The 22521-nt window shown below is 41.4% G+C and overlaps 1 protein-coding gene and 1 non-coding gene across 16 annotated transcripts in view; one reads left to right on the top strand and one right to left on the bottom strand.

Annotated features, from left to right (window-relative positions):
- The window catches only part of LOC140463855 (putative uncharacterized protein MYH16), a 290113-nt gene that overhangs the window by 199094 nt on the left and 68498 nt on the right, over window positions 1-22521 (bottom strand). For 9 of the 15 annotated variants that reach the window (XM_072558259.1, XM_072558264.1, XM_072558265.1 and 6 more), the window contains one exon: window positions 20311-20373. The exons of 4 other annotated variants lie outside the window; for them this stretch is intronic. In XM_072558259.1, coding sequence (XP_072414360.1) covers window positions 20311-20373 — 63 coding nt within the window. The remainder of the gene's footprint in view (window positions 1-20310; window positions 20374-22521) is intronic. 2 more of the 15 variants (XM_072558260.1, XM_072558272.1) reach the window with 1 other exon arrangement.
- LOC140464245 (U6atac minor spliceosomal RNA) lies at window positions 3261-3387 on the top strand. Its single transcript, XR_011954892.1, has one exon. It is a non-coding gene; the product is annotated as a U6atac minor spliceosomal RNA (small nuclear RNA).

Below are 22521 nucleotides of genomic sequence, written 5' to 3'. Positions count from 1 at the left end.
CAATTTCCCTTCCCACGTGGTTAAAGATGCCCTCCAACGCATCTCGTCCACATCCCGCACCTCCGCCCTCAGACCCCACCCCTCCAACCGTAACAAGGACAGAACGCCCCTGGTGCTCACCTTCCACCCTACAAACCTTCGCATCAACCAAATCATCCACCGACATTTCCGCCACCTCCAAAAAGACCCCACCACCAGGGATATATTTCCCTCCCCACCCCTTTCTGCCTTCCGCAAAGACTGTTCCCTCCGTGACTACCTGGTCAAGTCCACACCCCCCTATGACCCACCCTCCCATTCTGGCACTTTCCCCTGCCACCGCAGGAACTGTAAAACCTGTGCCCACACCTCCTCCCTCACCTCTATCCAAGGCCCTAAAGGAGCCTTCCACATCCATCAAAGTTTTACCTGCACATCCACCAATATCATTTATTGTATCCGTTGCTACCGATGTGGTCTCCTCTACATTGGGGAGACTGGGCGCCTCCTAGCAGAGCGCTTTAGGGAACATCTCCGAGACACCCACACCAATCAACCAAACCGCCCCGTGGCCCAACATTTCAACTCCCCCTCCCACTCTGCCGAGGACATGGAGGTCCTGGGCCTCCTTCACCGCCGCTCCCTCACCACCAGACACCTGGAGGAAGAACGCCTCATCTTCCGCCTCGGAACACTTCAACCCCAGGGCATCAATGTGGACTTCAACAGCTTCCTCATTTCCCCTTCCCCCACCTCATCCTAGTTTCAAACTTCCAGCTCAGTTACTGTCTCCTTGACTTGTCCGACCTGCCTATCTTCTTTTCCACCTATCCACTCCACCCTCTCCTCCTTGACCTATCACCTTCATCTCCTCCCCCACTTACCCATTGTACTCTATGCTACTCTCTCCCCACCCCTACCCTCCTCTAGCTTATCTCTCCATGCTTCAGGCTCACTGCCTTTATTCCTGATGAAGGGCTTTTGCCCGAAACGTCGATTTCGCTGCTCGTTGGATGCTGCCTGAACTGCTGTGCTCTTCCAGCACCACTAATCCAGTAAAAATACAATCCCACTTATTCCATCACTTCGGAGTACTTAAATACCAGAGAGAGTCTGCTATTCTATCACACAGATTTAACTAATTTTTTCTTTCAACTTCAAGTCTAAGGGCTTTGGTAGCCTCCTCTGATTAGTCACACAACTGAGCTTAAAACTTCTCAAATTTGAATGATACCTTCCATGTTCTAACTAGATACTTCTGGCTTTGGACTTTTGAACTAAAACCTTTAGGTTGAGGCAAACTATTTCATAACCATTCTAAGCGATCCCCTTTCTTCAGGAGAAATGGATTCACACATCTAACGACCACCAGGTACTCTTTGAACTGAAGACTTTCCAACCGTAGGTTGACACCCCCCCACCTCACCCTCACTAAGCAAAACAAAGTCTTGATCCTTTTAAATATAAAGCCTGCTAAATCTCTTCATTGTTTACTCTGTCCACTCATAAAGTTCTCCCAATGCAATCACATTCCCAGTATCACTCCAGTCACTCACTATCTCATACTGGTTTCTTAAAAGGAAAACATGGCTCCAGAAATGCTGAAAAGCTGGTCTTTAAACTCTTTTGTATTTAAAAATTTTTAAAACAAAGCTATTCAGACATATTGCAACATATGTCTGGGGCAAGTAGGAGTTGAACCCAGACTTTTTAGCCCAGAGTTAGGGATACTACCACTATACCACAAGTCTCCAAAACCCACATGTCACTAGTTCAAAATCCAAACTCTAAAATAAATGATACTTCTATAAATCACCATATCAATGACCCAAACTTAAATTTAAAGATTGGGATTACAGATGATTGGCCATGTGATTGATAATGAGGAATATGTAAATTGTAGACCAATGGATATCAACATTCTGATGTTGTTGCATGTGAGATAATGAACTGAGAGCTGGAAAATGGGATTAGGTTTTATAATTGTTTTATGTTAGTATAGACATGATAGATTGAATGGTCTCATCAGTGCTGCATATTTTACATGATTCTATGATTGCAAGTTAGAAAACCTTGAAAAGCTTTGTTACTTAGAGGTAATTATAAAATCAATGACTTATTATGTTTGAAACACTACAGTTGAAACTAAGTTACTTGTCCTGGGGAAGGGGAAAATAAATCTAATCTTGGTTGTCATCCAGTCACCTAATATCCTTGATTGGTTATGAGTCACTGATAATCAATTGGTCTGTAACTAGGGGAGAATATTTTACTACTATGGGGAAAGAATAGGCAAGTCGAAAAAGTTGGACTACTCTCCTAAAGAGTTGATAAAGGCAAGTTGGCTGGAATAAGCTTTTCAAATATACATGTTCATTGCATATGACCATCACCACCTCAGCAGGCATTTTTGTCCAATCCTTATTGCCCATGAAAAAGTGGTGGTGAACTACCTTCTTGTAACCTGTGATGAAATCCTCTATGTGTCTCTATTCTTTGTACTGAACGAGGAAGCAATCTTTGACTCGTAACATTCATGGAACAGGCAGTTCCAAGAGATGCTAGATATTCAATTCTGCCAAGCAATAGGGGACGGGCTTATTGCAATGTTGTTGATAGGCCACTTTAGGGGGTCACTGAAAATGGATTCAAAGGTTACAGGCATTTCAAAGACTCAGTGAAGATGTGAGGCAACGTGTAGGCTCCATTTTAGAAATGTTTCTCTTTAGTTTCGCTGCTGTGAAGCTGAAGTTGGTTCCCTGTAGGAGACTCACTGAGAAGTGAAGAGGAGTTTGATGAAGAAATAAATTTCAGGTAGTTGTAGGCAGCTAAGACTTAAAGTCGGGGACAGGAAAGCCCTAGGAGCTCTGAAGGACCGATAGGAACATAATCAATCACTCACTAGAGAACTGGAGGTGAGATTGGAGGTTGAAAAGACCACAGATGGTTTTTGCTGTTCCAGCTGAACAAACCCAGAGCTAAGAGAACATTTTTTTTTTAAAACGCAGGAACAAACACAAAGAATACTGAAGAAACTCAACAGATGTGTTAGCATCTGTGGAGAGGGAAACAGAGTTAAGATTTCAGTTCGACTTCTTCATAACTCAGAAAAAAGTCACAGAGGTGGTCTTAGCACAGTGAGGCTAATTATTGTTGAAGACCTGGAGTTACGCTTATGAATGAGTGCTGGAGTACAATTTTGGTATCATGGGGAGCACAAGCACAGACAGGAGCGTGATAAACAGAAAGGGAGCTGTCATTGAGGCTCCTCATGATGAAAGGAGTTGGGTGAAAGGAGAGAAGGTTAGTGCTCCCCTTGAAAGGGATGGAAGAGGTTCTACTGGCCTTATAACACCTATATTGTTAAAGCATTCCCATCTACTTACTGGTACCTAACCAGGATTTTGGGGACTTGATAGTTCAATTGACTGGATGGCTGATTTATGGTGTAGAGTGATACCAACTGCCCAGGTTCAGTTCCCACTCTAACTGAGATCACCACAACGGTCTCAAATTCTTAACTTTGTCCCTCATATAAGGTATGGTGACACTTAGGTTAAAGTTGCCACCAGTTATCTTCTCTAATGAGAGAACAGTCCTGGGGGTCTCCTGGACCAGAGTGACTGTAACTAACCATGGTGGAGTTGGTTTTAACATTGAGTTTCAAGGTCTAATTAGCAAAAATAAAGAATAGTTATCCCCTTTTAATGATCCACCATCGTATTAATGTCCGAAGGGGAATTGCTATGAAATTCTGGTAACTATCTTGACCACATTTGCGTTTTTATAGACAGCCTGGGTTTTTGATCACAATGTATTGCATGTGCCATATCTTTACTTTGAGTGTTAAAAGTTAGTTTTGTAAATTGTAGTACTATATAGAAAAGATTATTGTTGTCCAATAACAGTGGAAATTTTCACCCTTATTCTCTTCGTGAGCTGGCTGGAACTTAGACTTAGTCTACTTAAAAAAATTAAAGCTACTTGTCCCTAGCCAAACCATAACATATTTTTCATGGTATGGTTTGTGATTGTAATAAACTGTTGCATTCCACAGTGGTGGGAGTGTTGGTGGCGAGGGCAGGTAAACCAACAGTGGTCTTTAGAATGGAGATCCAATTTGACCCAGTGACAGTGAAGGAAAGGTGATATAGATCCATGTCAGGATGTGATGTCACTTTGAGGGTAACTTGAAGGTGGTGTATCCTATACATTACCTAGAAGTACATGGCCACGAGTAGAGATCATGAGTTTGGAAGGTTTTGTCGAAGGCCATCAATTTTGGAAGATACTATCAAACTTTACAGTTGCGAAAGTGCTGTAAAATGTTAAGATTAACCCGATTAGATAGACATACACAGAACTGACATTTTGAAGAAGTGCTGGAAGGGATTACCATAAATGGGACGGATAGAGAGAAAAAGTTAAGAAAATCTGTTTTTCTCCCTCTGATAAAATCAGAAATCACACAATACATGGTTATAGTCAAACAGGTTTATTTGAAATCACAAACGTTTGGAGCACTGCTCCTTTGTTAGGTGAGGTGGAGGGAAACACACAAGCACAGAACTTATAGGCAGAGAGATGATTGCAAGATAATTCCAGGTAATTAAGAGTGTCAAAAGATGGTACAAGTTGTGTGAGTGGAGTGTCAACGGTCTTTGTAGGTGATCAAAAGTGTCAAACGGTTTGGGAAAAGTGTCAATAGCTGAATAAGAAGTGAAAGGATGACCTATAATCCAATTAATTAAGGCAGAGAGATAATTACAAAACAATCAAAAATAAGGTGGTGCTAGAGAAAAATCAAATGACTGGAATAACATGAAAGGTATCTGAGTTGGATGACGAGAGTCTAAACAAAGTACCAAGTAATCCAAAACTGTACAAACTAATTAAGATAGAGAGATCATTACAAGTTATCAAGGTGCTGGTGTCAAAACAGAACAGTAAGGAAGATATTAAAAACACAGAACAGTATGATAGGGTTACACATAGCACAACATGACCACAACACCACACAACCCTGCCACAGCAACCTCTGCAATATTTGCCAGATCAAATACTACCATAACATGTGGGAATACCACCTACCATGTACACTGTAGGTACTCATGTGACTCGGGTCAATGTTGTCTACCTCATACGCTGCAGGCAATGATGTCCCCAAGGCACGGTATATTGGCGAGACCATGCAGTTGCTATGATAATGGATGAATGGACACAGTGCAGCAATCCCTAGTCAGGGAACACTGAAGCGATCAAGAATGCTCAGCCTCCGATCTTCAGCTAAGTGTCCTCCAAGGTGGCCTTTGAAATACACAACAATGCAGAATCGCTGAGTAGAAACTGATAGCCGGGTTCTGTACTAAGAAGATGGCCTCAACTGTGATCTTTGGGTTGATGTCACCCAACATGTAACCCAACACACTGGTCTGGGTTTGTAAAATTTTCCTGTTCTATTTTGATACCATCACCTTGATAACTTGTTATGATCTCTCTACCTGAATTAGTTTGTACAGGTTTGGATTACTTTGGATAGACTCTCGTCATGCAACTCTGATACCTATGAAGTTATCCCAGCCATTTGGTTTGTCTCCAGCACCACCTTATTTTTGATTTTTTGTAATTATCTTTCTGCCTTAATTAATTGGATTATTCAGCTTGTTATTCAGCTGCTGACACCTTTTTCAAACTGTTTGACATTTTTGATCACCAGCAGAGACTTGTCATTCAGCCTGTTGACACTACAATCACACCCCTTGTACCATCTTTTGACACTCTTAATTACCTGGAATTATCTTGCAATGGTCTACTTGCCTATAAGTTCTGTTTTTGTGTGTTTCCCTCCACTTTACCTGATAAAGGATCAGTGCTCCAAAAGTTTGTGATTTCAAATAAACTTGTTGGACCATAACCTGGTGTCATGTGACTTCTGTCTTTGGCCACCTCAGTCCAACACCAGCTCTTTCACATCATGGTTCCCACTGATTGTTTAGGATGTAGATATGGGCTCTTGAAACACAATCACCTAGTATGTAGTCTGCAGGGTTCTTATTTTAACAAGGCCACAACATGGCCTGCAGGAAATGTTGCAAATTTTTATGGCAGAAATGGACAGCTTACCACATCAAGGTCATATCAGAAACATGCCTCAGGCCCTTTAGAAAATTAGCTTGCAGTCAGGAAGCCAATTCACGTTAAAGAACCAGCCCATTGTAAATTGCTCCTGAGAAACTGGTGATGAGCTGCCTTCTGCAATTACCGGAAACGGTTTGCTGTAGACACACCCATGATGATCTTAGGAGAATGTTTCGGAATTTTGATCCAGCAACCCTGAAGGAATAGTGATTTATGTCCAAGTCAGGAAGGTGCATCACCTGGAGTGAAATTTGTAGGTGACAGTGTTCCATTGTATCTGCCTCCCTGTCCATCTAGAAGATAGTGGGTTTACAAGGTGCTGTCCATGGAATCTTGGTAAATTTCTGCATCTTGTGGATGATACTGCAACTACTTACCATCGGTGGTGGAAGGAGTGGATGCTTGGTGATGTGGTGCCGATCAAGCGGTCTGCTTAGTCTTGGATGGTGGCAAGCTTCTTGAGTATTACTGGAGCTACACCCAGCCAGGGAAGTGAAGAGTATTGGTTTGGCTGGTTCAGTTTAGTTTCAGCTCAACGGTAAGCCCCAGGATGTTTGCATGGGTCTGGAGGCAGGACAATATCCAGATTTTTCAATTGCAGCCAAACCAAAAATGTAAATCATTTACAGAAATAAGCAATGTCAGAAGGGGCTAAGTAATTAAAGATTGGTGGAGAGAGCAAAAGGAAACATAAGAAAGGATTGTGCGATGATGCTGCTTCATCAAGTCTACTGCTGTCATGGATAATCTACTGAAACATAGATTGGTCAGCAGAACATGTTGCTGGATTAGAGGTGCGGGAAGAGCACAGCAGTTCAGGCAGCATCCAACGAGCAGTGAAATCGACGTTTCGGGCAAAAGCCCTTCATCAGGAATAAAGGGCTTTATTCATGGAGAATAAAGGGCAATAGTCATGGAGAAGGGGTTGACGGGAAGTGGGGGGCTTGCATTGTTGGCATTTGTGACCCATCCCTAACTGTCTTTGAGTGCATTGTTTGGCCATTTCAGAGGATGATTAAGAGCTGACCACAATAAATCAGGATGTGAAGAGGTGTAGATTTCAAAGTGATGCCTATTTCAGTCATGTGGATTGTTCAGCTCATATGTTGGACGTCCCCATGGGCTAGTAAGATGCCAGCAAGTCTCAGCTCATTCTGGAAAGGAAGCACGTACTTAGCAAGCATAAAGGACAACATTCGGTAGAAACTGAGAGTCTTTTACAGCTGTTCTGGTGTAATTTTCTACTCGATTGGAACAATCAGAATTGAAAACTCTATCAATGCCAGATGTTATTCATTTCCATTTCAAGATCAGATAAGAAAATTGAAAGTTGCAGGCAAGCTGTAACAAATTTTCAACAGAGAATAGAAAGATAGTTCAATTCATCAGGCCGTAATGCTCTGTTAATCCCCTCTCTCCTATCATGGAGAGTAACTCGGGGTATCCTAGTTTGAGTAGCCAGCTTTGATGTAACATCCTAATTAGACAATCTGATATAGGGAGCTCAGCACAGGCAGAAAAAAACAAACATTGTGTGTATGATTCTATATCAATTTTCACATCCAAACGTTTACATGTGAACATACAAACACATGAATTAGGAGCAAGAATAGGCCATTTGGCCCATTGAGCCTGCCTCAGCATTCAGTAAGATCATGGAGCATTTGGTCCAACTCATCTATGCCGACGAGATATCCTAAATTAATCTAGCCCGATTTGCCAGCACTTGGCCCATATCCCTCTAAGCCCTTCCTATTTATATATCCATCCAGGTATTGTTTAAATGTTGTAATTGTACCCATGTCCACCACTTCCTCTGGCAGCTTGTTCCATATATGCACCACCTGCTGCATGAAAAAGTTGCCCCTTAGGTCCCTTTTATATCTTTCCCCTCTCACCCTCCTGTTTTGGATTCCCCTGCTCTAAGAAAAAGATGTCGTCCATTCACACTATCAGTGCCCCTCATGATTTTTTAAACCTCTATTAGGTCATCCTCAGCCTCTGATGCTTCAGGTAAAAAAGCCCCAGCTTATTCAGCCTTTCCCTATTACTCATACACTTCAGTCCTGGCCACATTCTTGTAAATCTTTTCTGCACCCCCTCAAATTTAACAACATTCTTCCGATAGCAGGGAGATCAGAATTGTACACACTTTTCCAAAAGCGGCTCACCAATGCTGTGTACAGTTGCAATATGACATCCCAACTGTTATATCAACCAATGAAGGCAAGGGTCTCAAATACCTTCTTCACCACCCAGTCTATCTGCAACTCAATTTTCAAGGAATTATGTACCTGCACTCCTTGGTCTGTTTGTTCAGCAACACTTTCTAGAGCCCTATGTGGTTTCAACTCCACATACCCGCTTACCGCCACTAACGTTGCTTCCCTTTTTAGGCAAAAATCTATTTAGCTTTGCATTAAAAATAATCAATGACTTTACCTCCATACCTCCACCACTCTTTGGGGAAGAGAGTCCGACAGACCGGACTCTAAGAGAAACGTTGTTCTTCTCATCTCTGTCTTAAACAGCAGAGCATTTAAAAAAAAAGTGGTTATTGTTTTTCATCTCTCACACAAGGGGAAATCATCCTTTCAGCATCCACCCTGTCAAACCCCCTCAGAGTCTAGAGTGTCTCAATTAAATGACCTCTTATCCTTCTAAACCCAACTGTACGGTCTGCATGACCTTTCCAAGTAAGATAATCCCCATATCATTTTAGATTAGATTAGATTAGATTACTTCCAGTGTGGAAACAGGCCCTTCGGCCCAACAAGTCCACACCGCCCCGCCAAAGCGCAACCCACCCATACCCCTACATTTACCCCTTACCTAACACTACGGGCAATTTAGCATGGCCAATTCACCTGACCTGCACATCTTTGGACTGTGGGAGGAAACCGGAGCACCCGGAGGAAACCCACGCAGACACGGGGAGAATGTGCAAACTCCACACAGTTAGTCGCCTGAGGCAGGAATTGAACCCGGATCTCTGGCGCTGTGAGGCAACAGTGCTAACCACTGTGCCACCGTGCTGCCCAAATCCTAGGAATCAGTTAAATAATTTATGTATTTAACTGTTAGAACATAGGACAGTACATTACAAGAACAGGCCTTTGGCCCATGATTTTGGGCTGAAAATGATGCCAAATTAAACTAATCCTTTGTGCCCACTAAACTTCCTTAAATGTCCCTATTATATCTGCCTCCAACACCATTCCTGGCAGTGCATTTCAGACTTTTGCCACTTTCTGTGTAAAAATCTTGCCCCTCACATCTCCTTTGAACTTTCCACCTTAAACGTATGCCTCCCGGTATTTGACATTTTGGTAATCAGATTTTCCAAAGAAATTCCACACCTTGTGCAAGTTTTAACACAGCAGCTTCCCATGAGCCCTCTTCTCCATTAAAGCTCTGTCACCCCATTCCCAAAGTTGGTGAGTCACGTTAAAACATGGTTGCTTGCAGAGTGACTCCACAACATTCCAAAGAGTACTTGTATTGAATCCCAATGAACCACCTTTAACATTCTTTCCAGGGGTGGTGTTGGAGGCAGACATGATAGGGGCATTTAAAGGACTTGTAAATAAGCATATCAATATGCAAGGAATAGAAGATTTTAGCTCTATTCCTTCCTATTTGTCCATACACTCTTCCAGCTCTATAGCACTCAAGTCCGCGCTTCCCTCCAGTTCTGGCCTCCTGTACATCCCCTTCCACAACACTTCCTTCACCTCCTCATTGGCTGCCTAAACTCCAAATTCTGGAATTCCTTTACTCACCATGTCCACCTCTCTAGCTCACTCTCCACCTGTAAAGCCCTTCTGACATTTTCATTAATACTTACTTATGAGATTTCTGCCTAATGCTGCTTAGCAGCTTAGAGATATTGGAACATAAGAACAGGAGTAGACTATTTAGCCCCTTGAGACTGCTTGGCCATTCAATACGATCATGGCTGATCTGTGGCCTAACTCCATATGCCTGCCTTGGACCCATATCCCTTGATACCAATGTTGAATAAAAAAATTGTTTATCTCAGATTTAAATTTAACAATTGAATTAGCATTGACCACTGAGGAAGAGGGTTCCAAACCTCCACGACTCTTTGTATGTAGAAGTGTTTTCAAACATCTCTCTGAATAGCCTGGTTCCAATTCTTGACAATGCCCTTGGTTCTAGAGTCTTCAATCAGTGCAAAATAGTTTCTCTATCCTTTCTTTCCCTGTTAAATTCCTGAAAACCTTGATTAGATCACCCCTTAATTTCTACATTCTAGAGAATAAAGGTCTAAATTGTTTAATCTCTCTTCAAAACAATCCCTGAAGTCCAGGTATCATCCTTGTAAACCTGCATTGAATGCTCTCCATAGTCAAAACATCCCTCCGAAGGTGTAATGCCCAGATTTGCTCACAGCCATGACACTTTCATCACCAGCTGCCCCTGACCTTGACCCTAATCCCATATAGCTCTCATGGATAACTGACAGATATTAATATAGTCATACAGAGGAACCATTGTTTCTTTGGGTCATTGTGTATAATCTGGCAAAGACTAATTTATTGCGACGGATTTTCCACTGGCCAGACAGTCATTGTTCCAGGGTAGATTGGACAGTCTAGAACACTCCGAAAGAATTACCTGGGAAATGTAATGTTCTATCGGGCAATTCCTCTCTGCCTGCAACCCTTGGTGAGTCTCCATTTAAAAGTGAGACTTCAAATGCTTCCAAAGAAATTAAGTAAAATAGTTACTTGGGAAAAGTTAGACTTTTAAATGCAGTCAAAAAGTGTGGTGCTGGAAAAGCACAGCTGGTCAGGCAACATCCGAGGAGCAGGAGAGTCAATGTTTCAAGCCTAAGCTCTTCATCAGGAATGTGGGGGGTGGGGGGTGGGGGGTGCGGGGGGGGGGGCGGGTCCCAAGGTGGCTGACAGATAAATGGGAGGGGGTTGGGCTGGGAAGAAGGTAGCTAAGAAGGTGATAGGTAGATGGTGGGGGGTGATGGTGATAGGTCTGAGTAGTGGTTGGAGCAGATAGGTGGGAAGGAAGATGAACAGGTAGGATAGTTCAAGAGGGGGGGTACCGGGTTGGAGGGTTGGATCTGGGATAGGGTGGGGGGAGGGAGATGAGGAAATGGGTGAAATTGACATAGATCCGGTGTGGTTGGAAGCTGAAGATGAGGTGTTTTTCCTCCAGTCATTGGGTGGCTAGGATTTGGCAGTGGAGGAGGCCCAGGACTTGCATGTCCTTGGCAGAGTGGGAGGGGATGTTGAAGTGGTCGGCCACAGGACAGTGGGGCTATTTGGTGTGTGTGTGTCCTAGAGATGTTCTCTGAAAGATTTTGCAAGTTGACATGTTGTCTCCCCAGTGTAGAGGAGACCACAGCGAGAGCAATGGACACAGTAGATGAGATGTTTGGATGTGCAAGAAAATCTCTGCTTGATGTGAAAGGATCCTTTGGGGCCTTGGATAGAGGTGAAAGGGGAGGTGTGGGTGCAAGTTTTACACCTCTTCTGGTGGCAAGGCAAGGTGCTAGGAGTGGAGGGTGGGCATGGATCTAATGGGGGATTGTGGAATGCAGGGCAATATATCTCTGGTGGTGGAGTTTGACTGTGGGTGGTGGAAATGATGGATGATTTCGAGTTGTATCCGAAGACTGGTGGAGTGGAAGCTGAGGATCAGGGGGATTCTATCCTTGTTACGGTTGGAGTGGTGGGCCCCAAGGGCGGAGGTATAGAAAATGGAGAAGATGCGCTGGAGAGAATTGTTGATCATGTGGGAGGGGAAATTGCAGTCCTTGAAGTAGGAGGCTATTGCTTAGTTTCTAAATTAAGGTATGCCTATTTCACATTCAAAAAGAAAGAAAATGCCTGTTAATATATAACACATTTCATGATCTTCGTACTTTATAAATAATGAAGCACTTTGGAAGTGTGGCTGATCTGGAGTGGAATTGATCCAACTGGGAGCAGATGCAGTGGAGGCAGAGGAATTAGGAATAAGGGACAATGGGTAGGAGGAGGCATAGTCCAAGTAGCTGTGGAAGATGGTGGGTTTGAAGTAGATGTTCATTTTGAGTCAGTCACCAGACATGGAGATGGAGATGTCCAGGAAGGAGAGGGAAGTGTTCGAGGTGGTCCAGGTGAACTTGAGGACAGGGTGGAAGGTGATCTTGAGTTTGATGAACTGTTCAACCTCCTTGTTAAATATATAGTCTAACTCCTGAGTAATTATTCAGCAGATTTAACTCAAACATCCCAAATACAACTCACCCAAACCCCTTACACCTCTAAGACCCCGACTCTAGTCCCCTCTCCCCATTCTAGGATCAACCTAACTTTCCCCAACACCATCAATGGCACCAATACCCCCTGCCACGAGACCTGAACACCTAATCCCATACCGCACCTGACTTCCATACTGGCAAACTCCACCACCCATTCCTGTACTGGATCTGATTTCCATACTGTCAAATTCCAACAGCATTCCCATACTGGATTGACTTCCCTGCAGCCAAATCCCAACACCATTCCCATGACAGGACTGACTTCCCCACTGGCAAGTCTCAACACCTACTCCCATACTCCTGCCAGACCTGACTAGCCCTTCTGTCATGTTTGAAACCTGACACCCATACTCTACAACCCCCATCAGATCTGATTTCACACACACACCTGGACTTACCCAAACAATGCACCACTTCCTGCCTTCTCCCATATCCATCTTGCACGCTGGCACCGTTATCTCTTGGCACTGTAACCCTTTCCCATGGCATCCAACACACAGGGCACATGACCTGTTGGCATTCTGCTTATCTTTTCCACCTGGCATCTTACCCCTCCACCCATCTATCACACTAATGACCCAGTGCCCAAACATCACACTTACAGTTACTTGAATCTGTAAGTGAACAGTTACATTTTGACACAACCAGTGCAGGTAGGACTTGAACTGAACCTTTTGGCCCAGATGTAGAGAAATTATCATTGCATCCCAAGAGCTCAAAACTGTTATATGTTGCAGGCAATCTGTGTGAGATGGCCTGTCTCTGAAATATCTGGACCATTGTTCTATATGGATTGAATGCAATTAGTCATGATCAGTTTGAAGAATATCTGGGATGCTCGGAGTAGATGCAAAATTATCCCTCTGCTGCTATTTGAAAATGCAGCCAGAGAAAATAAAACAAAGATAATCAACAATAAATATTGAAATTGAGAGGCACCTCAAGTGCAGCATCTGTACGGAGAAAAGTTGAATTCTATCCAACATTTCCATTTGAAATATTTTGTATTCTGATAAATGATTAGTTTAATGAATAATGCATATTTTTGAGAATACAATTAATGGTAAAGAACTGACACAGCTTGATATCAATCGACACATTTATGGCAGTGAATTCACCTAATCTTTGGAGGATGTTATTGCTTAGTTTCTAAATTAAGGTATGCCTATTTCACATTGAAAGAGAAAGAAAACACCTTTTAATATATAACATATTTCATGATCTTCATACTTTATAACTAATGAAGCATTTTGGAAGTGTGGCTGTGTCATATTAACATTTGGGTAATTTGTTGTCACCAATCCTTCTTTCTCTATGTGGAGACTCAGCCTGTCTAATATATCGGTGATAGAGGATTGGCCATTGATGAGTCTAAGTAGAAGAGCCACCTCACTTACATAGCAACGCAGTTTCATGAATGATAGCAAAATGTGCAGTGTACAATAACTTGATAGGCACAAATACTTTCCACAATATTCATTTGTTAGAACCATTTTCTTGTACAACAGTTTGCATCATAGAATACAATCATTGTGTGCACAGCATGGTTTCTCAAATAACAATGTGATGATAAACAGGTAAACTGTTGACTAACACAGAAATTGCTGAAGGAACTCAGCAGGTCTGGCAGCATCTGTGTAAAGAAAGCAGAGTTAACATTTTGAGTTCAGTGATGCTTCTTCAGAATGGCAGCATAAGTCTAATTTCCATTCTGTTACACTCCTGTCTGTACCCTCTGTCAATACCACACTTCATGCCCAGGCAATGTAAACAAACACTTGCTTTGGCATCTGTAACTGCAAATAGCTAACACTTTTCGTCAATCAACTCATTCTTTAGTGGTATCATGTCATTAAGGTAATTGAAGGAGAATGCACATTCAGAACCTGAACCAAAGTACTAGTATAACTTAACATGTTAAATCTTAGTGTAGAGATCACTCATTAATCACCAGGAATGTCAATCGACTCCTGAAAGTAAAATAGAATCAGTAGAATTACCAGGCAAGACTTAACATGTTTAAACCATAACTGTGTAGCCGGAATACTGGACTGAAAAAATAGGCTGGCAAACCACATTAAAAGCCATCCACAAATTATGCTCTCAAGATAAAAGTGACAGTGCCCTGTTGTGTGCACATTGGCTACAGAGTAAAATAAATATACATTTAAAACACAAGGGCTATAAATTCTCAGCACTGTAAATGGAACATCAGTGGGTTTAATAGAATTTTTCCAACCTAAAGTATTTAATTGTAAATGTCATAAATTAAATTTCATAATTGTGTAATCTGCAGCAAAATTTTCTGGGCTTCAATCCAAGTCTTGATCAATACACGCTCCAGAGATTTTTAAGAGAACTGCCTTTCCTCAGCCTGGACTTGTAAATACTTGTTTATTTTATTGCTTCCTGCTTCTCCAGGGAGATACTGATTATGATTGCATGCTAGGCGAGGAATCTGAATATTGCCCCGTGGAAAAAGTACCCCCACACAGCTAAATTGTCTTGAATGAGTTTATAGCAGAACATGAGTGCAATGAAAGATAAAATTGGAAGCTCAATCAGTAGATATTGGCTCAGCTCAAAATGAATTTCATTGGCTCTTACATACAACAGCAACATCTAACCATGTAAATGGGGTTGGTTTTGGTCTGGACTGGTTATTGGGACCAGTTTCAGTCACAGGCATCCAATGCCCCCCTGTAATCAGACTTTGCACAAGGTGCTCATTCCAACCAACAGGCTCAAAGATCAAGTGGAATTTATCCTCAGTACCACAGTATCATATGCAGGGTACTCCTAATCCTCAGTCAGTTCACCTGGTTGATAACATCAAATGTCTGGTTACTATCCCAGCTGGAAATGATCTGCAGGTATGTTCAAGGATGGAGGAGGATGATTGGGGCAGGAATTGTAAGTATGTCTTCATTTTATTCTGATTTTTCCCAACAAACTCCAAATAGAGGCACTTCAACGGGCATTAAACCCAACATTTATATTTAAACAGCCTAGCTTCTATTTTAGGCATGTGCCCAGGCACCTAGGAAGATGCCCAAACATTTAGCAGTGGAACTGACATTGGCACGGGGGTAGCGTGTGTGCCAGCCCACAGATCACTTGCCGTGCCTGTTCTCACTTTACAACAAACAATGTGTGGATGGAAGATCTATTACTTTTATTATTCATTCACAGGATGAGGCTATCACCGGCTAGGCCAGCATTTAGTACCCATCCCTAATTGCCCAGAGGGCAGTTAAGAGACAAGCACATTGCTGTGGGTCTGGAGCCACATATAGACCAGATCAGGTAAGGATGGCAGTTACTTCCCTAAAGGGCATTACTGAACCAGATAGTTTTTTTTCCGACAATACATAATGGATTCATTGTCATTATTAAATTCTTAATTTCAGATATTTATTGAATTCAAATTCTACCATTTGCCATGGTTAGATTCAAACCTGGGTGCTCAGAGAATTGCCTAAGCCTTTGATTAACAGTCCAGCAATAACACCAGTAGGCCATTGCCTCCCCGATGGCAGTCATTAGTCATTAGCATCAGATGGTCATACACCAGCTGGATCTTGAGGGAGTGGAATCCATTTTTAGTTCCAACTGATAAAAAGAGTTGACAAAACAATATGCATGTGTCCTAGGCAGCCACAGGACAAGGAAGAGTACAGTTCTCATGCTGACTCCATCTGCTGGTCTCTGACATTGGCAAATGAAATGAAGTACCCTTAATCTGAATCAGTGACTAGCTTTATGCAACAGTCTACAGGAACCTGAAAGCTGTTAACATCTTCTTTGTCAGCACAGTCTCTTTCAAATCCTCTAATGTTGTCCATGCCCTGGTCCTAAATTGCAGTTGTAACTGCAGCCATTGACACCTTTCAGTGAGTCACAGACATTTCAAACATTAATTGTCTCAGGTTCAGGAAGGGGAATTACATTTTGGATTTTAGTACATACTGCAGAGAGTCCTTCTCTATCTCTTTCTCGCTCTGTCTCTGTCTCTGACTCACCACTCTTCTTTCTCCCTCTTCCAACAGCTTGTCCTGCTCTGTTTGACCTCTATCCATCCTGCCAATCATGCTGCATTGCAAGGGGAATACCTAATTATGTACATGTGGCTGGGAGATACTGGTTGTACAGAAGTTTTGAAGTCAACACAAAGTATTTCAGCATCTTTCCATTTAGTTTATATATAAGAATTGCAAGGACAATCAGGAAAAATAATTTACCATCATAACTAGTTCTTGAGAAGGTGCCCTTCATGTTGCTTAATGTATAATCATGTAGGTTTATTAGAGGTGTGAGCTGCAGTGTGGAATTTGACATTGGTAGCTCTTGCATCAAATCAACATCACCTTTGTTAAGATAACACACATTTTGTGCCGAAGGCACTGGTGCACTGTTGTTGCCATTTTAGAATCTACATGTGTTCTTGTGCCCAAGTGCTATCATGTGCCAAACCTTTATGTTTGGACACAATACAAACCAAGAGTTTCATCACCCTGGAGAAATATTCCCACATGTTGCAGAATTACTCCATCGCAAACATCAAAGACAGTATTTTTCACTATCCTGGAACTTAGATTGCACTCAAGAACATGAAAACATGCAGGCCAACATCTGGGAGTTGGAATTGACATCACATCTGGCACTCTGCTTTTGTTTGAACTAAAAAACCACAAAGACACTACAGATTACAATCTTTATATTTCACGATAAAGAGTACCTGCTTGACATCTTACTTCTGTTTTAAGCACTTAAAAAAGCACTCTGGACAAGTGAAACTGACTCAAAAAGAATTAGTGGAGATTCCAATTAATTGTGTTAAGCTCAGTGCGCCTAAGGTATTACAGGCTGTTCCCCACATAATGAATTCTGGATCACATCTCTTCATCACAGAGGAGTGCCAAGTGAAATTCAGGGCTGTAGGGCAAGTCATCCTGTAGGGCAAATCAGCTACTCCTGGCAGGGTCTATAGCAGCTTTGATACACCCTATTTGGGAACATGAAACAAGAGTCAGCCATTAAGCCTCTTGTCACTCAATAGCAATGTCAGTAATTAATACCTCAACAGAATTCTCCTGCCTTTGTCCTCTCAGTTTGTAGCACAGTATGACAAATCAATGCTACTGACTAATTGGAGCAAAACATCATATTGCAGATATGTTATAGTTATTTCAATAACTTTTTCAAACATGTTATGACACAGGGGAGGTGTACCATGAGCCTGAACCTCCAAGCACAGAGGTAGGGTCACTACCACTGAGACACAAGACCCTTTAAAAGGTATACAAGGTTGCCCTGTGATAACACCTTTCTAATCATCACTACATTACTGACATAAAGAGCCTGCAACTATTCAATACCTTCCACTTAGAAGTAGACACAGCCTTGGATGCTGAGAGGCCTATTGATGTTATTTAGAACACAGAATTGTGGAATGGTACGAAGATAAGGCTATTCATCCCACCATTGCTGGGGTAATGAGCTATCCAATTCAACGCAGTGTATATATAGCGTTGCACAATATTTTCTTCTAGTATTTACCTTATATGCTAATTTAAAAGTCGATCTCATGTAAAAGTCGATCCCTTACTTTTGGCCATAAAATCTTGTACTTTCCATGTATCTCATGCAAAAGTCAACCATACTATATCTGTTACAAATCTGTTACAAAGGAAACTGCATGTTCCCATTAATCCACCTAAACAAGATCACATTCATTCATACCGTTGATTCTACTCATCACTATTTGTTTACTATTATTGCATCTCTATTCATTCATTCATAACTCTACTTAACCCACTTGGTTTACTACAGCACGTTTTAATTATTTAATTCACTCAGACAGGTACTAAGTCTTTCAGTACTTATCACACTTTGTTCACTATGCATCCAAATGTTACTATCGTTAAAAAGTTAATAAGTTTAATTGTGCCATTATATCTGAATAGAAGTGAGATATATTAGCTACATATATCTTTAATTCTTTAATGAATTTGTTAATGTTGCTGAGGTTCATTTCATGCAAGAGTAAATGGGAGGGAAACGGAAGAATTTGGCTGGAAAGTTCAAGATGCTTACACATTCAGAATTTAATAAATGTTTCATTTTAAGTGTGCCATTATACCAGGCCATGACGATGCTGAACTGTGTGATTTTGCAGGATTTCAATGAATCTTTGACATGTTAAATTTTTGTACCGGTATGTATGAATAAAATTTCCGACCAGTAATTCATTCTTGTTTCTTTTGCTTTTATCCAGTAATTACCTTTTACCGTAACTCATTGTATTTTTTGCTTTACCTGGGATTAGTTGAGTGATCAAATCAACTTCAGCTAATAAAACGGATTTCCAACTGCAACATGAAGTTCAGCCCCTCAAAACTAGTGCCCCTATAATAGCTGACCCTACAAATTGAACCTTTTAAGTTGTCTAAAAAAAAAATCGACCTTTACATGAGTATATATGGTATTTGGCTTCCTTTTATAATTCTTATCCTGTTGTGCTGTATTCTTCTAATGATTCCTTTGTTGGGAATATGTTGTGGTTTTTTGAAAAGAAGGCAAATGTGACAAGATTCATGGCTTATTTTCATATGTGACTCATTGAAGTGTGGAAGAGTTTTGATACATGCACAGGCAGATGTTTAAAAATATGGCTGTAAGCCATAAGTTTAATAGAGAAACAAATTGCATCCAAATGTTGTAGTGAATAAAATGACTTTGGATGAGTTGTGACATTGTTTAATATCCAGATAGCTTTGCTGCTGTCCTGTGCAGACTGGGATTGCTGAGGTTAAAGAGTATTGATACTGATCATGAACAACCTTACATATCCCTTGAAATGATAATCCAAGATAACAGGAGTAAATAAAATCTGGATTCTTCATTTTGAAAAGTAACAAGCTTTTCTACAATATATATTTATTCGTCAAACTGCCTTCTTGAACTACTGCAGTCCATTTGGTGTAGGTAGACCTCCATGCTGTTAGGTTGGGAGTTCAAGGATTTGACTTAGTGACACTGAAGGAATGGCAGGATGTTGAGTTTATTTGAGGGGAGCTTGCTAGTGGTGTTGATATATCTGCTGTCCTTGTCCTCCACAGTGGTGGAGGTCATGGCTTTGAAAGGTGCTGTCAGATGTGCCTTACTGAATCCCTGACACTTTTGCTACTGTGTGTTGGTGGTGGAAGGAGTGAATGTCTGTGGTTGTGGTGAGAGTCAAGTGGGCTATGTTGTCCTGGAGGGAATCAGACCTGGAATATTACTAGAGCTGCAATCACCCAGACAAATGGGGAGTATTCCAGCAGACTTCAGACTTGTGCATCATGCATGGTGGACATATTTTTGGGGAGTCAGGAGGTGAGTTATACACTGCAGGATTCCTTGCCTTTGACCCGCTGTTGTAACTACAAAATTTATCTCGTGAGTCCAATTCAAGTTCTGGTCAATTGTAAGCCCTAGGATGTGAACTGTCGATGCAAATTGTTTGTTTAAGAAACTATAAATGTTCGTAAGTCATGTGATTTTTTTTTGAAAAGTACATTAGCAAGTAGCCATATTTCAATATCAAATTCTCTACGTAGACTGGGCTGGTTTGTGCATGTGGGTCAAAATGTCATTAACCACACACAATGTGCAATCCTTATCCTGTCTGACTGAAGTAGACTGGAGGTCTGTTTTCTTGTCCTTGTCTATTGGAAAAATCACATGATCCTTCAAAAATGAAGGATGCTCCTTAAAGGAGATATAGGCTACATCCGGGCTCCACTAATTCTGTGTCTCACTTCGCATGACTCCTATGTGTGGCTCCCTCTCACCTGCTTTTGAACTCCTGTGATAACAATTCATACTTTGACAGCAGTCATTAGAAACTGAACAGTCTACTATACCTGTGAGGTTGTGGGCCTCAAACCTTTCTGCAAATATTGACATCTGCCTTTGTTCCTCAACTTCTGAAAGACAGCCAACAAATCAAAGAGAAATTGTGCTGCCATTACAAGAAATATTTTGTTTATAAATTAATATATAGCAAAAGCAATAACATACAATTAGGCTGATGCATGCAGAAAATATGTAGAATTCTCTGAAGGCTTGGTGCTCACTGTAAAACATGCCTTGCCCCAGAAGGTACAAACCCCATATATGTTTGGAGCTTCTCAGCATTGTAGAAGCTGATCTGAAAACCTATCAACTAAATGCTTCACATTTAAATCTATCAACGGATAGTACTTCTAAATACTTTCTAATTCTTTTGAATGGGCACACTAAAACGCAACTGCCACAGGTGAGCCCACACATTTTATGAACAGAATCTTGGTCAGTTCAAGGAAAAAGGCAACACCCTCCCTGCATTCATAAAGTCATGTCGAAGAGAGAAAGTGGATCAGAAAATGTAGCACGAGAAGGCACATACAAAGTATAGAATTGGGATCATTCAACAAATGCCCCATTCTCAGTTTGTCTTAATTCCAGCTTTATTTCTAGTTGTACACATTAATTTTAGAAGCAGTGGAACTGTACCACAACCTGACTGAAAGGTGATTTTGGTGACCATTTTTGAATTGGGTCATAAAGTGAGTCTATTCTGCAGCATTGATTACTGGAAGTCCTTTGAGCCAGCAAAGAACAATTGTGCTCCATGGCACATTTTCATCATCACATCTTTCAGCTGTTTCCAGTGAGTGGGATTGGGTTGATTTGGAACATCTTCCCACCAACTTACCTGCCCCCCCACACAGGAGAAACTTCCATCTATTGTAACTGTAGAATAGGATAAGCGCAGAGAGCATGAATCACTGCTGAAAAAGGAATGAGAGATTGCAGATCTGAAGCTTCTGCCAGAAGGGCTTTTCCCATAGCCATGATGACTCTGAATGAACATGGTGGCTAATTAAGGAGTGGATAGGACATAAGGTCAATGGAGTATTCAGAGTTTTAGACAAGACTCTCTCCCTTTTCAAAGTGGAGTGACATTCTCTGGTAAGGGGGAGAAGTGTCAAATCAGATTTCTGAGACTGTGCTGTAATTAAAAAAAACTGCTTCTTTTTATCCTTCAATGTCAGAGGAATCAGTTGTAAAACACCCCAAATGTATCTGCCTAAGGAACCCTGTTATTGTCTGAAACTCTCATATGCAGCAGTTAGAACATCAATTAGATCATGAGAACTTTGTTGCTAGTTGTGACGCTTTTGCAATTTCCCAGGGAGTTTCTAAATTACCCACTCTAGTCTTGTGAAATCTATTATATAAGGAGGACAGTGGTTACGGTGATTGTGACAAATCCAGGTGATAACTGTTGCACCTCAAATCCAGTTTGCGGAGATAAAAATGGAAAACTCACCCAGACGTTTGAGAGAGACTATCCACTCTATGCATTTGTCATCTGGCAGGTTCTTGTGGTGCAGAACCAATAGCTCCTGATTGAAATCCTACTCCCAGCCTTTTAGGCCAAAGATGACACAATCATAACATGGTCAAACTGATTGATTGTCATCCTCTAAATCTTTTCAATTAGCATGAGCTGGTCAGCATTTCAAGATGCAGCCTCTGGAGACAAAGCTGACAATCTGTTTTAGGAAATCCCTTGCTTTGGAAATGGACAAGTGCTTTCCTGCTACATGTGCCCCTTAACATAGGCAGGGAAATAACGATAAGGAAGTAAAGTGCATACTATTGGTGAAAGTCTGATGGTCCATCTCTATCTCTAACAGACATGAGGTGAGAATAACTTAAATTTCTTTCAGTGTTGTGGGAGCAGTAGGCAATATAAAATGCTCCCTACAATCTATTATTGTCAGAGACATCAACAGTTTGTGCAGTAAGAAAATGGTGTAAGTTTACTTAATTGGTCTCGGTCAGTTTAATCAAGATCAATGGGACTTACTATAAGGAAGCAGAGGAAAAGATGGTGGATTCAGTAATAACAGCTTTGTGTTATGACCTGGTTTGTTTGCTTTCTATAAAAGGAGAAGACTACTCATTCTCTGCTGATGGGACATGAGTAGAACCAATTAGCCAATCAATTCACATTCAGAAACTGAACGGTTATCACTTATCAATCAATTGTCATTAAAGTTTACTGAATCTGAAGTAAATACCCA

This window comes from Chiloscyllium punctatum, chromosome 39, assembly GCF_047496795.1.
Source record: "Chiloscyllium punctatum isolate Juve2018m chromosome 39, sChiPun1.3, whole genome shotgun sequence".
Taxonomy (NCBI): domain Eukaryota; kingdom Metazoa; phylum Chordata; class Chondrichthyes; order Orectolobiformes; family Hemiscylliidae; genus Chiloscyllium; species Chiloscyllium punctatum.
This window is presented reverse-complemented; position numbering and strand designations above follow the sequence as displayed.